This window comes from Cryptomeria japonica, chromosome 7 (assembly GCF_030272615.1).
Source record: "Cryptomeria japonica chromosome 7, Sugi_1.0, whole genome shotgun sequence".
Taxonomy (NCBI): Eukaryota; Viridiplantae; Streptophyta; class Pinopsida; order Cupressales; family Cupressaceae; genus Cryptomeria; species Cryptomeria japonica.
The window spans coordinates 833,384,946-833,407,414 of NC_081411.1; the positions used below are offsets into that span (position 1 = coordinate 833,384,946).

Sequence of the window (22,469 nt, forward strand, 5' to 3'; positions counted from 1 at the left end):
AGTTTGGCATATTGCCTTATTCCTGGAGACACACATACCAAGTTAGATCAGACTGCAGAGAAGGGGTACTTTGTTGGGTATAGTGAAACTTCAAAGGCATATAGGATGTTCATTCCAGGGACCAGAAGAATTATTGTTAGATGTGATGTCAAGTTCATGGAGGACAAGGCGTTTAGAAGGTCCAGAGATTTGCCAGCAGATGATCGGAGTGAGCAGCCAACGAAAGCTCCAAGTCTAAGTCAAGGACAACAAAGCTCAAGTACAGTTACTAGTACAAGCATAGACTCAAGTAGTGAAGATTCACAGAGTATGGAGCAACTGGTGCAACAGGATATGCATCTAGATGATATAGAGGTTAATATTTCATCCTCTATAGTTGGCAGTAGGAACCATGAGGTTCAAGACATACAAAGGGATACTCAGGAGTTTGTGGGAGCTCCTAGGAAGAGTACAAGATAGAGGAGACAACCAGCCAAGTTCAATGACTATGTGGCATTAGTCAGCCAGTTGGTAGATAGTGAACCTTCCAGCTATCAGGAAGCTGCAAAGCATCAAGTATGGCGAGATGCTATGGTTGAGGAATATAACTCAATAATGCAGAATGATGTATGGGAGGTAGTGCCTAGACCAACTGATAGAGCAATAGTTGGATCGCGTTGGATCTTCAAGATAAAGCATGGTGCAAATGGTAGCATCGAGAAATATAAGGCAAGGTTTGTGGCCAAGGGGTTCTCTCAGAAGGAGGGAATAGACTATGAGGAGACATTTGCTCCTGTGGCCAGGTATACTTCTATACGAGCTGTAATCTCATTTGCAGCGCAGATGGGATGGCAGATCCATCAAATGGATGTCAAGACAACATTCCTTAATGGGGAATTGAAGGAGGAGGTATACATAGAACAACCAGAAGGCTTTGTAGCACACAGCAAAGAAACCCACGTGTGCAGATTAAAGAAAGCCTTATACGGACTCAAGCAGGCTCCCAGAGCGTGGTATGAGCACATTGATACATACTTGCAGGAAATGGGCTTTGTGAAGAGTGAGGCTTATGCGAACCTCTACTACTTGGTGGTTGGGGGTGAGGTTCTCATTCTTGTTCTATATGTGGATGACTTGTTTCTTACTAGTGTGCTAGGGCTTATAGAGGATTGCAAGAGGGACCTTGCAGAAGAGTTTGAGATGAAGAATTTGGGACTTATGCACTACTTTCTACGCATGGAGGTGTGGCAGACTGATGGAGAGATTTTCCTTGGTCAAGGGAAATATTGCATTGAAATCCTAAAGAGATTCGAGATGGAAGATTGCAAAGCCATGTCTACACCCATGATCACTAATTGGAGGAAGGTAGATACATCCAAGGAAAAGGATGTTGATCCCACCCTATATAGGGAGTTGATTGGTTCGCTCATGTATTTGGTCAACACCAGGCCAGATATAGCCTTTGCAGTAAACTCTCTTAGTTAGTTCATGGTAGAGCCAAAGAGAGTGCATTGGACGGTGGCTAAGCATGTGTTGCGTTATCTTCATGGTACAGTTGAGTACGGGATCAGATATGTTCGAGGTGAAGGTATCAAGTTGATAGGCTATACTGATGTAGATTGGGCAGGTAGTACAATGGACAAAAGGAGTACTTTAGGATGTTGTTTCAGCTTGGGATCAAGAGTTGTTTCTTGGTTCAACAGGAAGCAAAAATCTGTGGCCTTGAGTTCATCAGAAGCAGAATACATAGCAGCCAGCATGGCGACATGTGAAGCTATATGGCTTCGGAAGTTGCTAGTAGCCTTGTTTGGTCAGAAGGTTGAGACTAGGGTGATACACTACGACAATTAGAGTTGCATCAAGTTGATTGAGAATCCAGTGTTTCACGATAGATTGAAACATATAGACATCAGGTATCACTTCATCAGGGATTGTGTACAGAGGGGGATTGTTCAGCTACAGTACATACCTACAGAGGAGCAAGTAGCAAACATTCTAACAAAGGCATTGGGGAAGGCAAAATTCATCTTCTTTAGAGATAAGATGGGTGTCATGCAGAACAGCTTCCTCGCTAAGAGGGAGTGTTAATTATGGGTAGCTTGGACAGCTGTTCGTCCTTACCCAGAAATAACAACATTAGTTATGGGTAGTTTTGGACAGCTGTTCGTCTTGACCTAGAATTAGAAAATGGTTTTTTTTGTCAAACAAGTATTGTTAGGATAAAAACAATTATTATTTAATAGTGGCTCTTTCTAGGTAACACCTCATAGCCAAAATTAGTTATTGGTTATTGAGTTGTCTTAATCTCAGCCGTTGGTTTGAATTAATCTTGGCCGTTGGTTTTCCAACAGAGTAGTATAAAAAGGGGTCATGGGTCATTTCGAAAATAAGAAGTCGTGAGAAGAACTTGCAGTGATAGCAAATAGTCTTGCAGTGTTAGCAAGAGGCACAGTGATAGCGTTGATATAGCAGTGGAGGATATCAGCAGGAGATATTAGGAGTTTGTCGGAGTTCTACCAGTAAGAGGCAAGGAATTCTTTTGTAATTCTTATATTGCTGAAGATTAATATATTTTCCATCTGTAGAACTGGTTTTCCCTTAGGGGTTTTTCCAGGGACCATTGTCCAAAATATTGTGTCCTTGTGTTGCTTATTTCTTTCCGTATTTTTAGTGAAGTTGCAGTTGTGTTATTTTTCGATATTCAGCTGTAAATTTATTTTCAGCAGTTAAATAATTTTTATGAGATAGGAGATTAATAATCATTGATTGCAATAGAATTTCTACACCTTGCCCATGCAGTAGTACTCCCTTGCAATTAGCATCAAGTTTCTATTCTATGATAAAGGAATTATAGTTTTGAGATCTAAAAATTAGTTCACCCATTTGTAGCTAAAATAAGGAAAGTTCAAGTTGAAGACCTTCTTCAACCATTTTTACTTATGAAGAAAGAATGGGATTTGAGGATTTTTATCAATTGGTGACACTGTTAAGGATTTTATAGTCTCATCTATGCATTGTTATAGATTTAAAGTACAAAATTCTATGTTCCTACAATGTTAGCTCTCCTAAAATATAATCTATAATCAGACATCATAAAAAAATGGCTTGTGGGGAAATTGTAGCTAATGATGATTTCATCAAGATAGAAGAGTTTAAGATGTATTTTATCAAGTTGAGAACTAGAGATAAGATATAAGATAGGATGAGAAGTTAAATTTTAGAAATGATTGATGATAAAACATACAACTAGCCTAGAGTGATCTAATAACTTTTGATATTAATATAGAATGGATGACACAAGTAAGCAAGGGAGAGTGTTAATAAGAGACAATGGATGCCTTCTCCTACCTAAGTGGAATGTAACCTCAACCATTTCCCTAGACATTATTATAAAGAAGCAAAGATAAGGGCAAATTATTTGAAAATGCTAAGAATGTAAAAAAATACAAAACTTAGTTAGGAAGGTTGATGATCTTTGAGAATGCAAAATGAACATACGAAAGAATATATCTGAAAATATAAGATGTTAAGCCCAAGTTGATCCAGATATCTATGAAATGACTTCCTTAGATAATCCCCATGAGAATAATCTATAAAAATGCTAGATAAGAACCAAAAGGATTACATGAGATTAGAACAACACAAAAATTTATAAAGCTATTAATATCATTTTTCTACATTCATGTCTAGGATATGACAATTTAAAAAGGAATGGATTAGGAAATTAAAAGTCTCGCTACCTCAAAGCTTCTAGCAATTAAGAATTTTGAAGGACATAATAAACAATTATGAATTTAGAAGGATGAATTTGATGGCCTTGCTACTTCTTTCTATAAAAGGAGTGGGTTACATCAAACTATTGTCAAACGCATCTTTGAAAGAAAAATAATTATTGCAAATATAATCTTATACTTGAAATTCTTTTGAAATCAGTAATATATCTAAAATATTATGAAATTTATAGTTGTTATATATGATATATTATTCTAAAGAAAAGTTATGGATGAGTACATAGTTTCATTAAATAACCAAGTAAACTCATATAAACCTTACTTCGGAATACTTAGGAAAAGTATAGCTTGCGATTTAAAGAACCAAATAAGCGTAATATAGAGAGCAGGTATGTCCTCCTTTATATACCCAAGGAATTAGATAAGAAGAATCTTAATAAAAAATAATAATACTTCTTTAAATGAAAATAAATAATATATTAACTTGAGCAATCAAGATTATGAGGCATAACACCATGGCTATGACGGCTACAGCACAGAGCTAAATAAATCAAGAATAAAAAATCGGATAACCATTTCGTAGAGAGCTCATCACATCAGCCAGGAAAGAAAGAGCAGATTTGAAATTGGTGAACGGGTGTATCGGTGAAGGCCAACCAACGGGTTGAGAGGGTCAACGCTTAGCCCCGTTTTCAGATTCCACACTCCACCACTTCGATCAACTCTAATCTTAAGCATACCACGTCAATATAAAACCCAATCAATACATTCTCCACACATCACAAATTTAGCATTGTTTTTCATGCGCAACTTCTCACTCACATCTAAATGGTGTTACCTGCTAATTGTATATGTTATATGTTTCTTTGTTGAACATCCAACTTTATATTAGTGGGGTTAGTGAAATAGAATCTCCATTTCAGAGGAATTGCAGGAAGCTACAGTGGATGCCAACGGAAAATGCTTGACGGCCAGGCTGCTGGTAGAAACTCTGCAGGGTATCAGTTTCGGCTTCGAGAACAACGATTTAAGGTTTGTCAAATATCCCATTGTAGGCTGCAGACAGCCGGGTCGTGTCTCAATTCCACAGAAGATTTGCTGCTCACAGCTTGTCCATGGGATCCTCGCATTGAGGGAGAATTCTTCCACCAGACTACCACGAAAATCAGCATGACCAAGATTTCAGACTTCATTACAGACATTAAGAAGCTGAGAGACCTGAATCCCTCTGGTCTGTGTGGAGTGGAGCTCTACAATGGAATTCTCGTGCGCTTTGTGAAGGCTTCCAGTGCTTATTTAGGAGTAAATGAGGATTCCGTGGACTTGGATTTCACATATTATCGATCTAAGGACCCCATGGTTCCTAGACTCGACGAGGACATGCTTGAAAAGATTGAGCAGATGGGTCTGTCTATGTATGGAGGCACTTCCCACTGGGGTAAGAACCGCAACATTGCATTTCAGGGGGTGTTAAAGAAGTATAAGAAAGGTGGAGAGTTTTTGAAAGCTATGAAAAAGTATGATCCAGAGGGATTGTTGTCGAATGAGTGGACTGATGGAATGCTGGGAATAGGAAAGGATGGGGTAGTTATAGACAAGGATGGTTGTGCTTTGGAAGGTTTGTATTTATGTACACAAGACAGGCACTGTGCTCCTCACAAAGGTTATTTTTGTAGGGCAGGAAGAGTGTACATCGATGCTACAGTCTCTAGATATGAAGGATAGACACAGTGGCTAGTATTTGCCGTTTAGATTTGTAATAGCAATTGATTATGTTTTTTTCAAAAAATTATGAAATAGAAGAGATTAATAATTTTGTAATCATAACTTTAATTGTTGAATGTTAATTATAAATTTAATTGAATCCTAAATTTAACGCATAATAATCCCTAACCTAAATTGAACACTAATCTTAATCCTTATCTTAACCCTATTTTAACTCTTATAAAAGTCCTGTCTCTAATTCCACTTATAACTTTAATCTTAATTGAATTGTATTCCAAACCTCTTTGAATCCTAACCATAATTTAACCCTAACACTAAATCAAAAGTTTTACCTATATACCTAATTGATCCTTAACTCTAACTCCAAGTTAACTTTATACCTAACCCTTATCCTAATTAAATTCTTACCCTAACCATGTTTGAACTATAACCATATTTTAACCCTACCTCAAAAATTTATTTTATAACCTTAATTAAACACTAATTGAATCATAGTCCTAATCCTAATTGAACCCTACTCCTATTTAAACTCTAATACTAAGCTATAGATCTAACCCTAATTGAAATATAATCCTAACCCTTTTTGTAATAATAGTAATTGAATATGTTTTTTTACAAACAATTTGCAAATAGAAGAGATTAATTAAAATAATTATATAATTAATTATAAAAAAATAATTTTTTAAAGTTTTTTCAATTAGAATACTATAACTCTTCTAAAATTTTATATTTATTTGAGAATGTGATTAGTACACTGATCATAGTAGTAAAGAAAATTTAAATATTTACTGTACCAAAAGAGATGAAAGTGGAACAATTTTTATCTATATTACATTGTATTAATATTTATTATTTCACAATTAATTAATAGTCAATTAATTCCAGCATTAAAATATTTTCAACTAGCTTCAATAATAAAGGTAAAATTTATTTCTCATGGTAGTTACCTTGTAACATATATCAAATAAAACAAAAGTTTGGATTTATTATCAAATTTTTATATTACCAATTGCCTTAGGATAACTAAAATAAAGCTTTAAAATATTTAAAGAGATATAGATTCTAAATAATTGAAAAAGAAAATTAAACCATTCTAAATATTATTTTAATGACCTAAAATTTTTCCTAAAAAATTTAATGTAGAAAGTGGATCCGGGAAATCCGATAATAAGATGCAAATTATTTGAGCCAATTAGATTAAAGAAAAACAATTTCTGTAATTTGAAAACTTAAAAATCATGCATCCTAACTATTAAAAAATTAAAATAAAAACATGGAAGAAAAAATTCATTGATATTGTTGGTGTAATTATTTATTCTTATAGGATATAATTACACTTTACTGAAGTTGACTTAAGATAATGCATCTCATCGTAGTTTGGATATGAGACACTTAGGGAAGTGTGCACATAGGGATGATGCTTGTAGGAGAAATTCCACCTTTTGTGGTCTTATCTTGCTGTTATATTCCACATTCAATGGGTGATCCACCTCTTGTGGAATATTATATTATTTCTCCTACCTACCCCTACTTTTTCTTACCTACCCTTGTTTATCATTGAGCTACATGTCATGATTGTGTGCTCACATATCCATTTGGCCTTGCCTATATAAGCATGCCCATATTCATTGTATTGGTTAATCTAGTTGATCACTTTGCATATTGATGAGAATGCTATTTGTTCTTGTCAAACTGTTGTCTCTCTTTTGTGTGCCTTTCATTGTGCCCTTGATCTTGGAAAAATCTCACATGGTATTAGAGCCATTGGGGCTTCATTGATTAGTTTTGGGAGACATCTTGGAAGGCTTCTAATTTCATATATGAGGTATTGCACGTTTTGGAGGCATCCTAGTGTGTTTTCGAAATCACAATTGCATCTGGGAGGTCGTTTCCATAAAAATCAAGTATAAACTCATCCATATTTGGCGAAAGTCAAATTTTGGATGTTGAAGGATTTTTTTACCCAATTCAGGTAGTACGGTATGGATTTTCAAAAAATAATTTTTCTCTGCAAAAAAAGATAAAAATAAAATTATTTCCTTTATTTAAAATTCGCAAATTTTTTTTGTATTGAAAAGTTTCAAAAAAAATAAAAATTCATATATTATTGTCGGGGGTGCCATTACCCACCCTCGACCTATATTGTCAGACCTGTGACTAGAGGTTGCACCAACCATACCTGATAGATTAGTGTCCTCCCAGCCCGACGACATGCGATGTCCTTTGGCCTTTGGCTCCCAACGGCAGCGTTCATCTGACTTGTCGACGATCACCTTCCCATCGACCCCCTCCACGGCTTCTAATGGCCCTGCCACAGCGACCTCTGGTAGCATCCGCCGGTCACTGCCGGCACCCACCATGACGCCGACCTGCCACGCGGGCTCCCGCTGACCTACCACACGAGCTCCCACAACCTCCCATTGGCGAGACCCACGTCCACCATGTGACAAATGGCCACTAGCCCGTGGGCTAGACACCTCTGTGCCATGTCATCTGGATAGTACAGTATGACTAATCCAATCAGTGCACCACGCCACTGTCAGTATATTGCCACGTTAGATTTCTGTACAGTCAACAGGGAGGTGCAATGGCCATTTTGACGGGCATACGACCGTCAAATTTAACATAGTTAATTGCTGATGTCAGCTTGCGTTAGCACCCTTTTGAAAATTTTAGACCCCTCTCTATTGAGCAGTTTGAATTTTTTGGTCAATTTTCAAGGCCCATAACTTGCTCAATTTTTCTTCTTTTTGGGTACAATATTTTTTCATTTGGGCTAATTTTTCATGCTCTTTGCAGTGGTGTGTTTATTTTTTTGATTTTGGTGAACATGTTTTTCATAATTTTTGAATTCTCTCAATTGTACTTGTCCAATCTTTAATTTTGCAACTTCAAAGGCTTCGTTTGGGCTCATACGACCTCCTTTTCAAGTGTCATTTTTTTAAAGTGCATATTTTTTTGTCTACTTTCATAATATGTCATCAGTTTGCAGAGATTTTGAGTGGATATTGTACTTTCAAAAATTAGTCTTTTGTGGCTTACTTGGTACTTGTAAATTTCTTGGATCTTAGTTTAGATCTCTTGCATTTTTAGTTTGAGTCTGCTTTGGCCTCTTTGAGGCAGTTGTAAAGTTGAAATCAGAATTCCACTTTTCCATTTTTTGCAAGTGGCCCATTGTACATGCACTAAGTATAAAGTGTCAAATCATCATTTTGGGGGGGTTCTTTGATTGAGTGAATTTGGTGGGGTGTCTTGTGTGATTGTGCCTCTCTTTCCTTATGCTCTTTCATTTTTGTTGCTATGGTCCTCATTAATTTCCACCTTTAACTCCACATAACTATGCATCTTGGAAAATAAAAGCATGGAGCAAACTAATGGAAAAAGGACTCATGCATTACATAGATGGAACAATAGTAGCACCAACTGATCCTAAGGCTGATCCTAATGCTCAATTACAATGGCTCACTAAAAATTGCATGGCTCTTGGAACTTTGTGTAATTATGTATCAGATGTCCTCATTTTTCACATTGAGAAGTGTTCTACAATCAAAGAAGCTTGGGATATCTTTCAGAAATTATATGGTCAAGTTGATGAAATCAAAGGCTATAAGATTGACAATGAGCTTACCAACTTGGATCCCAAGAGTTTTGATACAATCAAAGATTATGTCACCAAAGAAAATGAGCTAAGAGCAAAGCTTAAGGATTGTGGAATTGACAAAAAATATGCTCAATTGATATTCAACTTGTTGGACAAGCTTTCACCTGAATATGCAACATTTGTTTCTAGCTTCCAAACCCATTGCTTGATAGTGGGGAGTTCATACACTATGCCTTCATTTGATGCTTTCATAGAAATGTTGATGTTGGAACAATCTAAGTTGTTGAACATGGGGATTCTCAAGTCTTCAAAGTCCAAGGCTTTGGTGGCTAATCAAGGGAGTCAAGGGAGTCAAGGCAAAGATTCCAATAAGAAGAAGAAGAAGCAATCTAAGTCAAAGCCACAACAGGAAAAAGGACAATCATCCTCTCCATCACAAGGTGATTTTTCATCCTTTTCCAAGAAGGGGAATAAACCTAAGAAGGACAAACCAACTTGTGCTTATTGCAAGAAGTATGGTCACGATGAGCATCAGTTCCACACCAAGAAAGTTGATGAGTAGACAAATCTCCTTAAGAAGAACAACATCAATTTGTCATTCGCCTACAACAAGAAGGATTCATCTCCTTCCACTTCCTCATAGTCTAAGGGAAAAGGGAAAGCCTTTGTGGCTACAAGAGGTTCTTCACAACAGTGGATACTTGACTCGGGTGCCTCTTATCACATGGGTTCTACAAAGGAGCAGTTTTCTTCATTGGAGCCATCAAAGGTACCTCACATTTACATAGGTGATGATACACAAGTTGAGGTTGAAGGGAAATGTTCGGTTGTCGTGGATGATGGAACATTTGAGAATGTTCTTTATGATCCTAACTTGTCTACCAATTTTCTCTCTATCTACCAAATCACTCACTATAGGAAGGGGAAAAAGGTTGAGCTTACACCTGATTTAGTTGTGGTAAAAGAACTTGATAATGATGGCTTGGTAGTAGTGGGACAATTCAATGACAACTCAAAACTTTATTCATTCTCCCACTTTGTACCAAGTTCTCCTTCTAGGGCCTTTCTTACTCATTCAAATTTAGATAGTAAGCTATGGCATGAGGGGTTTGGTCACCTCAACTACCACTATCTTCAGCATCTTAGCACTTAAGACATGGTCACAAGTGTATCTCGAGTCAATTTTTCAGAGGGTGTATGTTTAGGATGTTCCATGGGAAAGCATCTTGAGGAGAAGTTTGATAAAGGGAAAGCTTGGAAAGCTATGGAAGTTCTTCAACTTCTTCACAATGATGTTGTAGGCCCATTTCCATCACCTTCATTTAGTAGGGCCCTCTATGTCCTCACCTTCATTGATGACTGCTCCCACTTCGCTTGGGTCTATTTTATTGTTCATAAGAATGAAGTGTTTGATAGATTTCTAGACTTCAAGGCTCATATGGAGAAGCAATCAGGGAAAGTGCTCAAGGTCCTTCACACAGATAATGGAAGGGAATATGTGAAAAAAAGACTTGAGGATTTTGTACACTTGAGGGGATTGATCTCTAGCATTCAGTTGGCTACACTCCACAACAGAGTGGAGTTGCAGAACACAAAAATAGAACTCTCAAGGAAATGGCTAGATGTATGATACATGCACATTCTCTTGATCCCACCTTTTCGAAAGAGGCTATCAGTTGTGCTACACACATCCAAAATTAGGTTCCTCACAAAGCTTTGACAGGTATTACTCCTTTTGAGGCTTGGGCTGGTAGGAATCCGATTGTGAGACATTTCAGAGTCTTTGGGTGTCTAGCATGGGCTCACATTCCTCCACAAGAACGCAAGGCATTGGAACCTCATAGTAGGCCTTGTATTTTTTTTGGATATCCCGAGGGTGTTAAGGCATATCGATTAATGAATCCAAAGACACATGAGGTGTTTATTGAGAGGAGTGTTCATTTTGAGGAAATCTCTCCTAGCTTAGCCTCACTTTCTCCTCTACCTTCCTCCATTGTGGATAGTGATGAGAGTGATTTAGATGATGACTCTTTCAACTCTGAATCGTAGGGTTACACCTCCGCGGGGTTCACTAGCAGTTGAGGAGCCTCGTCCTCTACCTCCACCTAGACCTTGTCGGGCTTGACAGACACTTGAGTCAATGAGTTTTGTTGTTGGGAATCCTTCAGATACATAGAGGACTCAATCACAACATCAGGACCTTCCACATGCATACGGTGCTACCGCTTCTGATCCACATACATTTCAGGAAGCATCAGGGGTTCCCAAGTGGGACCAAGCTATGGAGGAAGAGTATAGATCCTTGATGAGGAACAACACTTGGGAGTTAGTCCCTCTCCCTAAGGGGAGAAAGATGGTTCAATGTAAGTGGATTGATCGGACCAAGTTTGTAGCGAATGGTAGTGTGGATAAGTATAAGGCTCAACTTATTGCAAAGTATTTCTCACAAGCTCTAGGTATTGACTATACTAAGAGCATTGCGCTCATAGCCAAGATGAACTCCATTCGCTTGACACTTGCTATTGTTGCAACTCATGGTTGAGCTGTCCATTAGATGGACGTGACAAGTGCTTTTGTTCATGAAGATCTTGATGAGAAGATATATATGAAGCAACCACAAGGTTTCATCCAGGATTCTTCATTGGTTTTCCAACTGAGGAAATCTCTCTATGGCCTTAAGTAGGCCCCTAGGACTTGGTATGCCAAGATGGATTCCTTCCTTCTCTTAGAAGAGTTCATCGGGTGTCATTATGATCCGAATGTCTACATTTTGAGACAGGATGACTCACACTTGATACTTGTGCTCTATGTTGATGATTTGATCATTACAGGGAGCACCTCCTCCATCATTAACAGTGTCAAATCTGCTTTGCATGACAGATCTTCTATGACTGACTTTGGCCTTTTTCATTACTTTCTTGGGATAGAGATTTCATAGTCACCTTCCGGGATTACACTTTCATAGCCCAAGTATGCTCTTGATCTACTTGCATGCTTTCATATGGCTGATTGTAATCCTACATCGACTCCCTTTCTTTTAGGAGTCAAGCTTGAGGATAAGTGCTCTTCTCCACCAGTTGATGCAACATTGTATTGTCAACTTGTGGGTAGTCTCATCTACTTGACTCACACATGCCCTGACATTTCATTTACGGTTGGCATGGTTTCCCGTTTCATGCAAGAACTACATGAACTTCATTGTAAATCCACCAAACACATCCTACACTACATCCAGGGTATACATCATTATTGGATTCACTATGCAGCAAGCACAGGACTTCGCTTGGTTGGATACATAAAATTTGATTGGGCTGGTGATCTTGATGATCATAAGTCTACTTCTGGTTATAGCTTCCACCTTGGTTTAGGCCCCATTTGTTGATAGAGAAAGAAGCAGCATGCTATTTCTCTCTCTTCGATTGAGGCTGAGTATCGAGGAGTTATTAACACAGCGACTGAGACTATTTGGCTTCAGCATATTCTCATAGAGTTTGGGTTCTCCACTCCATGACCGACAGTTCTGCATTGTGACAATCAGAGTGCTATTGCAAGCTCGAAGAACCCAGTTTAGCATCAGAAGACCAAACACATCAAGATTCATATGCACTACATTCAAGAGTTGATTCACGAGTAGGTCATTCATTTGCAGTATTGTTCTACAACGGAGCAGGTTGCAGACATATTAACCAAACCCTTCACTTATAGTAAGTTCCAGTAGTTGCGAGCTCTTTTGGGGGTGTAGGATGTTTCATCAAGGGGGTCAACTGACTTCTCCTTCCTCTCTTATGGGGCGGACTTTTTCTTCTTTGAGGTTTTGTCCTTCTTCTTTGAGAGTCTCTTTGTACATTTTTCTCTCTTTTGGGGGAGAGTTTTTTTTGCACTGGGTTTTCTCCCTTTCTCTGCTTGTGAGAGATTTTTGCATAGGTTTGCTTGCATTTGCATATTGTACATGGGTACCTATCATGGCATAGTAGCTGGGACCCATCTTACATTATTGACTTGAGTCTTCATTTCCCTGAGTTGCACTTAAGGGGGGGTGTTGGTGTAATTATTTATTCTTATAGGATATAATTACAGTTTATTTAAGTTGACTTAGGATAGTGCATCTCATCGTAGTTTGGATATGAGACACTTAGGGAAGTGTGCACATAGGGATGATGCTTGTAGGAGAAATTCCACATTTTGTGGTCTTATCTTGTCATTATATTCCATATTCGGTGGGTGATCCACCTCTTGTGAAATATTATATTATTTCTCCTACGTACCCCACTTTTTCTTACCTACCCTTGTTTATCATTGAGCCACATGTCATTATTATGTGCTCACATATCCATTTGGCCTTGCCTATATAAGCAAGACAATATTCATTGTATTGGTTAATCCAGTTGATCACTTTGCATATTGATGAGAATACAGTTTGTTCTTGTCAAACTATTGTCTCTCTTTTGTGTCCTTTTCATTATGCCCTTGATCTTGGCAAAATCTCACAGATATAATTGGTGGAAAAACAATTTAGTAATAACGAGTTAATGAAAATTGGTGCAAGTGATTGCAATGGTACTAGCCTAATGACAAGTACTAATAACACTTAATAACATGTGTGTATTAGATCAACAATTTTAATTTTGTGGCTTTTATGAAGAGAAAAAAAATATATGGGACATATAAATGTTAGTGTTGTGAGTTTTATCAATGCGCAAACCCTCCATATTGAACTTACTAAAAACTATCTTCATTTAAATTTTTTGATCTCAATCCTAGACATGCTTACCTTGGCTAGATCCTAAAAACAAGAGCACTACATCAAAACTTGAATTTAAACAATGATTAATACTAATAGGTCCTACCCCTCTTATGAATCTAAAATGTTTGTCCAGTTTTGATATCATATGAAAGGGTATGTGAAGTTAATTTGTATATTTAATTTTATGAGAAGAGTGTTTATATGATTTTTAGCAATATTATAGAATTTCTTAAGAAGATAATAATAATGAAATATTACAATGAAGCAATTACACAAGATTATTAAGCATTGATATATCCTTCATGTGTAGGGTAAAAATGGAATCGGGTAGACAAATACCTAATTCTACCCTCATCCACACATTGGAATATGAAAGAGCCTAAGGAGATGATTCACTTTGACCACTTCTTATGAAAGAGAGTCAAGGAATATCTTTAGGGTTTCTATTTCTTTGCTGCAATGAGAGGAAATGTGCAAAATATAATGATATGACTAATTAAGCTAAGGAGATAGTTAAATATACAAGTATAAACTGAAAATGTAGAAATATATAGATCTGAAATTGAAACACAGAGCACAAAGAAGGAAATTAAACTCAAATGTGAACCTGTCACTGAAAAGTAGGCCTGATTGAGTTGGACCAGGGTGCCACACCTTGTTCCCTGATTTTCTACACTGAGTTGTACCTCTGGAATTTGGGAATTGAGACTCTACATTGAAAAACTACCAAAAGAAGCTGAAAAGAGCAGAGAATCAGGGCACCACGCCCTGGTCTCAGAAATCTGAGACCTACTTATGGCTTGATATCTATTCCTATGTGCTCTTCTGGTTCCAATGATCGTGCCTCCATCAGATTTCTGCACCTACATCTCCACAAATAGACAATTTAATGCTAAAAAAGTGTGTGTGCAAGAACCTTGTGTGTGTGCAAGAAAATTGTGTGTATGCAAGATCCTAAATGTAAATCTAGAGTTATACCCTATGATTAGAGAGTAAACCCTAAATGAATGTAAGTGTAAATGTAAATGCTCCAAACCTCAAATACAATAATGGATCCAAAGAATGAATTTAAATCTAAAAAACAATTGTCATGAAGCTCATGCAAATATCTGAGAATAACATGAAACCATACCAAACCCTAAGGGAAAGGTACAAGCCAATCAATAGTCGGTGATCTCATAATATTATTCAATATCCTCAAAGATCCACTTGATTATGAAAATGCTTGATGTAGACTTGATTTTCTAATTTAAGACTTCACATAAACCCACACTTTCACTTCATAAGAGGCTCCTTCAATTGCTAGTTGTTGGATACTTCAAATGAGGAAAGAAGAGGCTATATGTATGAAACCTCAGAATTTGTTTTTACCATAGCCCGACCTAGAAATGATATTTTTTTTTGCACCAAGTCAGTTTTAATCATTATAATACCGCCAAAGCATGATCCCAAAATTCAAGGAGAAAAACTAGGGACCAATGTGATTCACATCGGTTTGACCAATTTTTTTCCAAATTTTTAGGGATGCAAGGTATTGTGATTATAAGATGATTCCTAGGAGGATGCGATGATTTGAGATGTTTCGATATGTGAAATTGGGACTTGAAGGTTGAAATAAGACATAATTAGGGTTTTTGATGAATTAATTAATTGAAAGAATAAAATAAAAAGGGGCACACTTAGGATTAAGGGCCCAATTTTATGATGTGTGAAGGGATAAAAGAAGACTTTAGATTAAATTAAATTAATTATTTAAATGCATAAAAAGAATTAAAAATGCAACATGAAGACACACTAAGGAGGGTGCTAAACCTAAGCATGGAATTGTACCACCCAATTAAGGGTGTACAATTACGACACTAAATTTCAAAACCACTTTTACAAGAAATGAGTCCTCTAAATCTTTGAACAATTTAAGACTTTAGATTTAATTAAATTAATTAATTTAAATGCAAAAAAGTGAATTTAAAATGCAACATGAAGACACACTAAGGAGGGTGCTAAACCTAAACATGGAATTGTACCACCCAATTAAGGGTATACAATTTAAGAAACTACACTTCAAAACCACTTTTACAAGAAATGAGTCCTCTAAATATTTGAACAATAGTATTACAATATAATTGCAGACTCTAAGCTCTTTAGGGAGATCAAACACCCACTCAAGGAAGAATCATGCACAAAATGATATAACATAAATTGTTGGAGAAACCTAAATCAAGTTGCAAGATTGAACATTCTATAAATGAGAATAACCAAGATAAAATGCCATCATATGTAAGTAATGTGAAATTTACAAGTGAGTCTTACATATAAAGGCTATGATGAGTAGGTTAGAAAGTAGACTTGGATGTTTAGTAACCACAACAAAAATGAGACATGTATATCACTTGGGATAAGTGTAAGGACACATGTAAATTTCAAATGAGGTGAGAAAAAAAAATTAAAATCTACTATAAGTGAGCTTAAGTATAGTGTGAAGAGACCACTTGAGAAAATATTAACTAGTTAGATAAAAAACCTTTTAGTGCTAAAACCTCCCTATAAGTGTTGCTTAGGGAAAAAGATAAATACTAAAAAATGAGTCCTAACTACTAGGTTTGATGAGGTACTCATATACATTAAAAATATCTCACAAACAAAGTAAATGGTAAAATCTAAAAAAACAAGAATTAGAATTAATAAAATATGTAAAAACTTTCTCTAAAAGATAGGAACATAAAGATGAAGAGAAAATTAAGTAGGTACAATTTTTAAACACAATCAAAGAAGAGCTAGTTTCTGCAAACCTTCCAACATATGCATAAAAAGATAAAGGAGGTATAAAACATTGCATGAAATATTTAAAGTACATTATTCAACTATTAATACCCATATAACACAAAGATAAATATAGTATGTGAAGTTGAAGATATATATGGAAATATGGTCATTAAAAAATAAAACATCAAACATTCCATATAAGAATATGTAAGAAAAATTATCATACAAAGATAATATGAATTTTACAAATGAGCCTAACATATAAAGCCAATAACAAGGAGGTAAGAATGTAGGACTAAATGTTTGACTACTCTACAAAAGTAAGACACATTTGAGATATTTGAGACAAATGTGGGGAAACATGTAGAATCCACATGAGGTGATATAAAATGTAAAAAATACCTTCAACTGAGCTTAACTATAGTGTGAATAGGTAAAACTAATATAGGTAAGAATGTGTTTCATACTAGAACTCCTCCTTAAGAGACACCTAGGGAGAAACCTAGTCACTAAAAAATAAATCTTGACAAGTAGGCTAGAGGAGGTACTCATATACAGTAAAAAAAATTCATAAATCAAGAAAAGAATTTGAAGATAATTCAAACTAGTTATTTGTGAGATTTTGTGTGTAGATTCTAAATATATATATTATTAGAAATAAATAGTGAAATTTTTATGCAATTTTTAGTAAATTTTTTAATAGTAAACAACATTTTTTAAAAGTGACCTTTATGTCACAATGCATTACTTTTTTCTTATAGAAAGGATAAAATTCTAAATTTTAAAATATAGATTTGTAGCACCAATATCTAGTGAATGGATAAATTTTTGTTGCATATATATTTTTAATTAATTTTTGAAGTCAAAGTAATTATAATTTGAACATATGCATATGTTGTGTCACATAATTTTTATTTTTTTATATATATATGTACATGAACTAGTTTCTTTTTTAATTGAAATAAGGACATGAATACCTAGAAAACAAATATTTTAAAATTACTTTCCTCTATTTTCCTATTTTTATGTGTGTGTCAACAAAGACCTTGATGTTCAGTGAAAAACCCACCCAACAACATCCTTACGAATTATCGCCAGACCCTCCAGTTCGTAAAAAGCATATCGCCTAGTTCCCCCTCCCATCATAGCATCTCTCTGCCTTTAAATAAATATATTCAAAAATATTCTTTTTAGAAATGTTATAATAAGGACTTCATACTGATGTAGGAGCATCCCTAGTTCATGGCAATCTTGCATCAATAAAAAATATTTTTTTTCAGTTTGTTTCCTATCTTGCAATTTTAGCAGTTCTTTCTACATTTCTTGGAACTTGCTCACTGAATCTTGCGGAGATGGATTTTTATTTTGGACTTTTTATCTACCTTATGTTATGTCCGTGGGATGTTTGGATTTGTTTCAATAAGTTATCGCTTCCGGAATCTAAGACAATTTTTTGGCTTAGAACACCATAACCACTTGGACCTATTTGGCTTTGGCAGATCTTGCAGATGATTTTCATAGCTTGCGGAGCTCCAGGTCATTATTTCCAACATTCCTTGGCATGTGGCCGACCTTCCTTTGGGTCCGCGCTTCATTCTTTGGATTTTCTAGAGGGATCTCTTTGGTGGAGGCCGACCTTGTTGTTTTACACATTTCATCCTGTTCATCGGTATTTGTTTCATCTTAGACTGACACGAATCATTCTTGATCATATAAATCAATGTAATTGAGCATGTAGGGAGAATTATCAGAACATCGAAGAATAATCCTAAGGTTAGGAGGCCCGAAGTTGGCTCGCATTATTTCTTGAGCCTGAATGTTTCATAACACACATGTTTTGTACTCAGCCTATGAGCCGAAACTTGTGAGCTCACATGTTGCCGACAGTTTGCAACTGATTTTCATGATATAATATAGTTTGTTTTTGCATTGCCTCCATCACATTGAGTTGTTTCTACTATGTAACTCTTGCTGCACGGTCCAGACTGTTCTCTTTGAGGACCATCCCTATCATGATTGCACCACATACTTACAAAACATAAGTTCTAAACGAAATATTATTGTACTTTTTGGAAAGATTATAATAAGGGTTACATATTCTAAAATTGAATATATCGAAGATGTTCTATTTTGCTAGATGATACCTCTATTTCCAGTGGAAGCCATGGAGAGATGGTAGACAAGGTAATCATTTTTGAAGGGGGCTGAAAACATTTGAGAACTATAACTTCTCATGGTGATAGATGTGAGGTTATTTCATTGATAACTAACAATCTAATAACAAGTGAAGAAAGAACCTAAATGAATAATTGAATGAAAATTTCCTTTTTTAAGTTCTCTATATTTAAATAAAAGGTTCTACTATATTTAGCATCTCTTTCCCCTTCTCTGCAGTGCAAACAACATCACATAGGGTCCCAAGTTTCTTATTTTTTAAATATTAGGAAGTTCTTAAAAATACATAACCAACCTTTGATTGTAACATTAAGTGACAAGTGTCAATCATATAAGTGAGATGAACTTAATTAGACATAAAGATTATTTACATTGTAAAAGGAGATTAAAAATTTGTATATCCATATTTTAATGGAGGGGATCCACTTTTAAAAAAATACAACTTGATTTGTTTTATGAGCAAATCATTGTAAATGAGAATTTAGAATTTCCTTAGTAAACCAATAAAAGACATTGATATTTTTGCAATATAATTTGTCTCCCTTGCTTTTTAATTATTTCAAGTGATCATTTGATTTCTAAATATACATTTTTTACATTCATATTAATCTTTAATTAGTAATATAGTCGAGAATCATTTGAAAATATTTTTAAGCACAATATATGTAATTATTAGATTATATATGGGATAAATAAGAATGAGTTAGGTTGTAGTAAATAGGAAAAACGCGACACTGCCAGTTGCACAGTGACCATTTTTTTCCATCGTCGGAAGAAGGGGTGGTGGTTATAGACAAGGACGGTTGTGCTTTGGAAGGTCTGTGTTTATGTACAGAGGTGACTTTTATGTAGAGAGCAAAAATATATGGGATAGATAAATGTTAATGTTGTGAGTTTTATCAATGCGCAAATCCTCCATATTGAACTTACTAAAATCTATCTTCATTTAAAAATTTTGGTCTCCATCCTAGACATGCTTGCCTTGGCTAGATCCTAAAAACAAGAGCACTACGTCAAGACCTGAATTTAAACAAGGATTAATAGAAATAGGTCCAAGATTGTCCAGATTTGATATCATATAAAAGGGTATGTCAAGTTAATTTGTATATTTAATTCTATGAGAAGAGTGTCAAAGTATATTTGATCTATATGATTTTTAACAATATTAGAGAATTTCATAGGGAGATAATGATAATGAAATACTACAATGAAACAATTACACAAGATTATTAAACATTGATATATCCTTCAAAACCATTTAAACAAAAAATGAGCCATCAAAATATTTGGACTATAGGATTACAATATAATTGCAATCTCTAAGCTCTTTTGGGAGATCAAACACCCACACTTAAGGAAGAATCATGCACAAGAAGATATAACATAAATTGTTGAAGAAACCAACATCAAGTTGAAAGATTGAACATTCTATAAATGAGAATACCCAAGATAAAATATCATCATACAAGTAATGTGAAATGTAAAAATGAGTCTTACATATAAAGGCTAGGATGAGTAGGTTAGAAAGTAAGGATGAATGTTTATCTACCCCACCAAAAATGAGACATGTATATCACTTGGGATAACTATAAGGACACATGTAAATTTCAAATGAGGTGAGAACAAATTAAAAGCTACTTAAGTGACCTTAAGTGTAGTGTGAAGAGGTCAATTGGGCAAATATTAACTAGTTAGACAAAAAAACTTTTAGTACTAAAACCTCTCTGTAAGTGTTGCTTAGGGAAAAAGATCAACACTAAAAATGAGTCCTAACTGCTAGGTTTGATAAGGTAATCGTACATTAAAAATATCTCCCAAACAAACTAAATGGTATAATCTATAGAAAAAAAAAAGAGAATTAAAAGAAATATATATATATATATATATATATATATATATATATATATATATATATATATATATATATATATATATATATATATATATATATATATATATATCTATATATATATATACATATATATATATATATATATACATATATATATAAACTATCTCTAAAGGATAGGAACATAAAGATGAAGAGCTCATTAAGTAGGTAGAATCTGTAAACACAATCAAAGAACTAGTTTCTACAAACCCTCCAACATTTGCATAACAAGATAAAAGAGCTATTAAACATTTCATGAATTATTTAAAGTACATTATTCAACTATTAATACCTATATAGCACAAAGATAAATACACTATCTGAAGTTGAATATATATATATATATATTAAAAAATAAAAGATCAAACATTCCATATAAGAATATACTAGAAAAATTATCATACAAATGTAATATGAATTTTACAAATGAGCCTAACATATGAAACCAATAACAAGGAGGTAAGAATGAAGGATTGAATGTTTGACTACCCTACAAATGTAAGATATATTTGAGATATACTTGAGACAACTACGGAGAAACATGTAGAATCCACATGAGGTAATATAAAAGGTTAAAAGTATCTTCAAGTGAAACTTAAGTATAGTGTGAATAGGTAAAACTAATATAAGTAAGAATGTGTTTCATACTAGCACTCCTCCTTAAGAGATGCCTAGGGAGAAATCTAATCACTAAAAAAATCTTGACAAATAGGCTTGATGAGGTAATCATATACAATAAAATTATCTCATAAATCAAGAAAAGGAAGAAAAATCTATTAAAAATTAATCCTCTCTAAAAGAAAAAAGAAAAAATATTGAAACTCCTTAAATGTTTTCTCTAAAAGGTAGGAAGAAGAAGATGAAGAAGTACTCATGAATAATTTAGAAGATGTAAAAACTATTGAATTAGAGTTGGTTTTTATTTGAAATGATATACATGCTATTAAATGTATATTAGAATAATAAAAGAATATATTATTGCATGAGTGACATCAAGTACACTTCTTAACCTTTAATGCAAAGATCTAACAAAGGAATAACACTCTTTAAATTTAAAAATGTAGGTGATATGATAATTCTGGAGGAACAAAAAAGAGGTACTTTATGAAATTAATTAGCATATGGTACTCTAAATAAGTACCAAAGCTCATGAATATTAATTAACCAAAAAAGTATAAGGTTGCCTCTATAATCAAGAATGCAAGACTTTCTATATTTTATTAATTTCATATCATTAAAATGCATGGGTAACCAACTATTGTGATCACCTAGCATTTAGGAACAAAAAATGGATACATATCTCACTCCAAAGTGGAACCAATGAAGCATTAGCATGACATGCAATGATACCCCCTACAATACTAATAAACAAGAGGCATTAGTAAATCAACTATGTGACACAAAGTATGCAAAGGAATTTAATATCACATCTAATATGATGTACAAGAAACGAAAAAAGGTATGCAAAAATAAGAAGAATATACATGAGGATAAAATATCTTCCATATTGCTTTTTATTTTGGAGTGACACCCACTAGACAATGTTATTATAAAAATCCAAGGTTTATAAACAAACCCCAAAGAAATTTATTAAATATTGAAAGTATAAAGAACTCCCACAATATGATGTATAAAATCCTTCCATAAAGAAGGAAATCAAATCTGAAACTTTATCTTAATGTGTTTGTAAGTAAATGAATTTTTATAGAGTTCTTTCAAGGTTTTGAAAAAGGACAATTTTCATTTATGACATGAGGTGACTACGAAAGGACAAATTCAAAATGTATGACAACCTTAAAAAAAGAAAGATAGAAGCATAAAAAATCCCTCCAAAATAAAGAAGTTTATAAAATGTGTCCC

At 34.6% G+C, this 22,469-nt stretch overlaps 1 protein-coding gene across 1 annotated transcript; it reads left to right on the plus strand.

Moving 5' to 3' along the window:
* Positions 1 to 4,670: 4,670 nt before the first annotated feature.
* LOC131074313 (probable truncated L-gulonolactone oxidase 7, mitochondrial) lies at positions 4,671 to 5,435 on the plus strand. Its single transcript, XM_058010909.2, has one exon. The coding sequence runs from the start codon at positions 4,671 to 4,673 to the stop codon at positions 5,433 to 5,435; it is 765 nt and encodes a 254-aa protein (XP_057866892.2).
* The last annotated feature ends 17,034 nt before the right edge of the window (positions 5,436 to 22,469 follow it).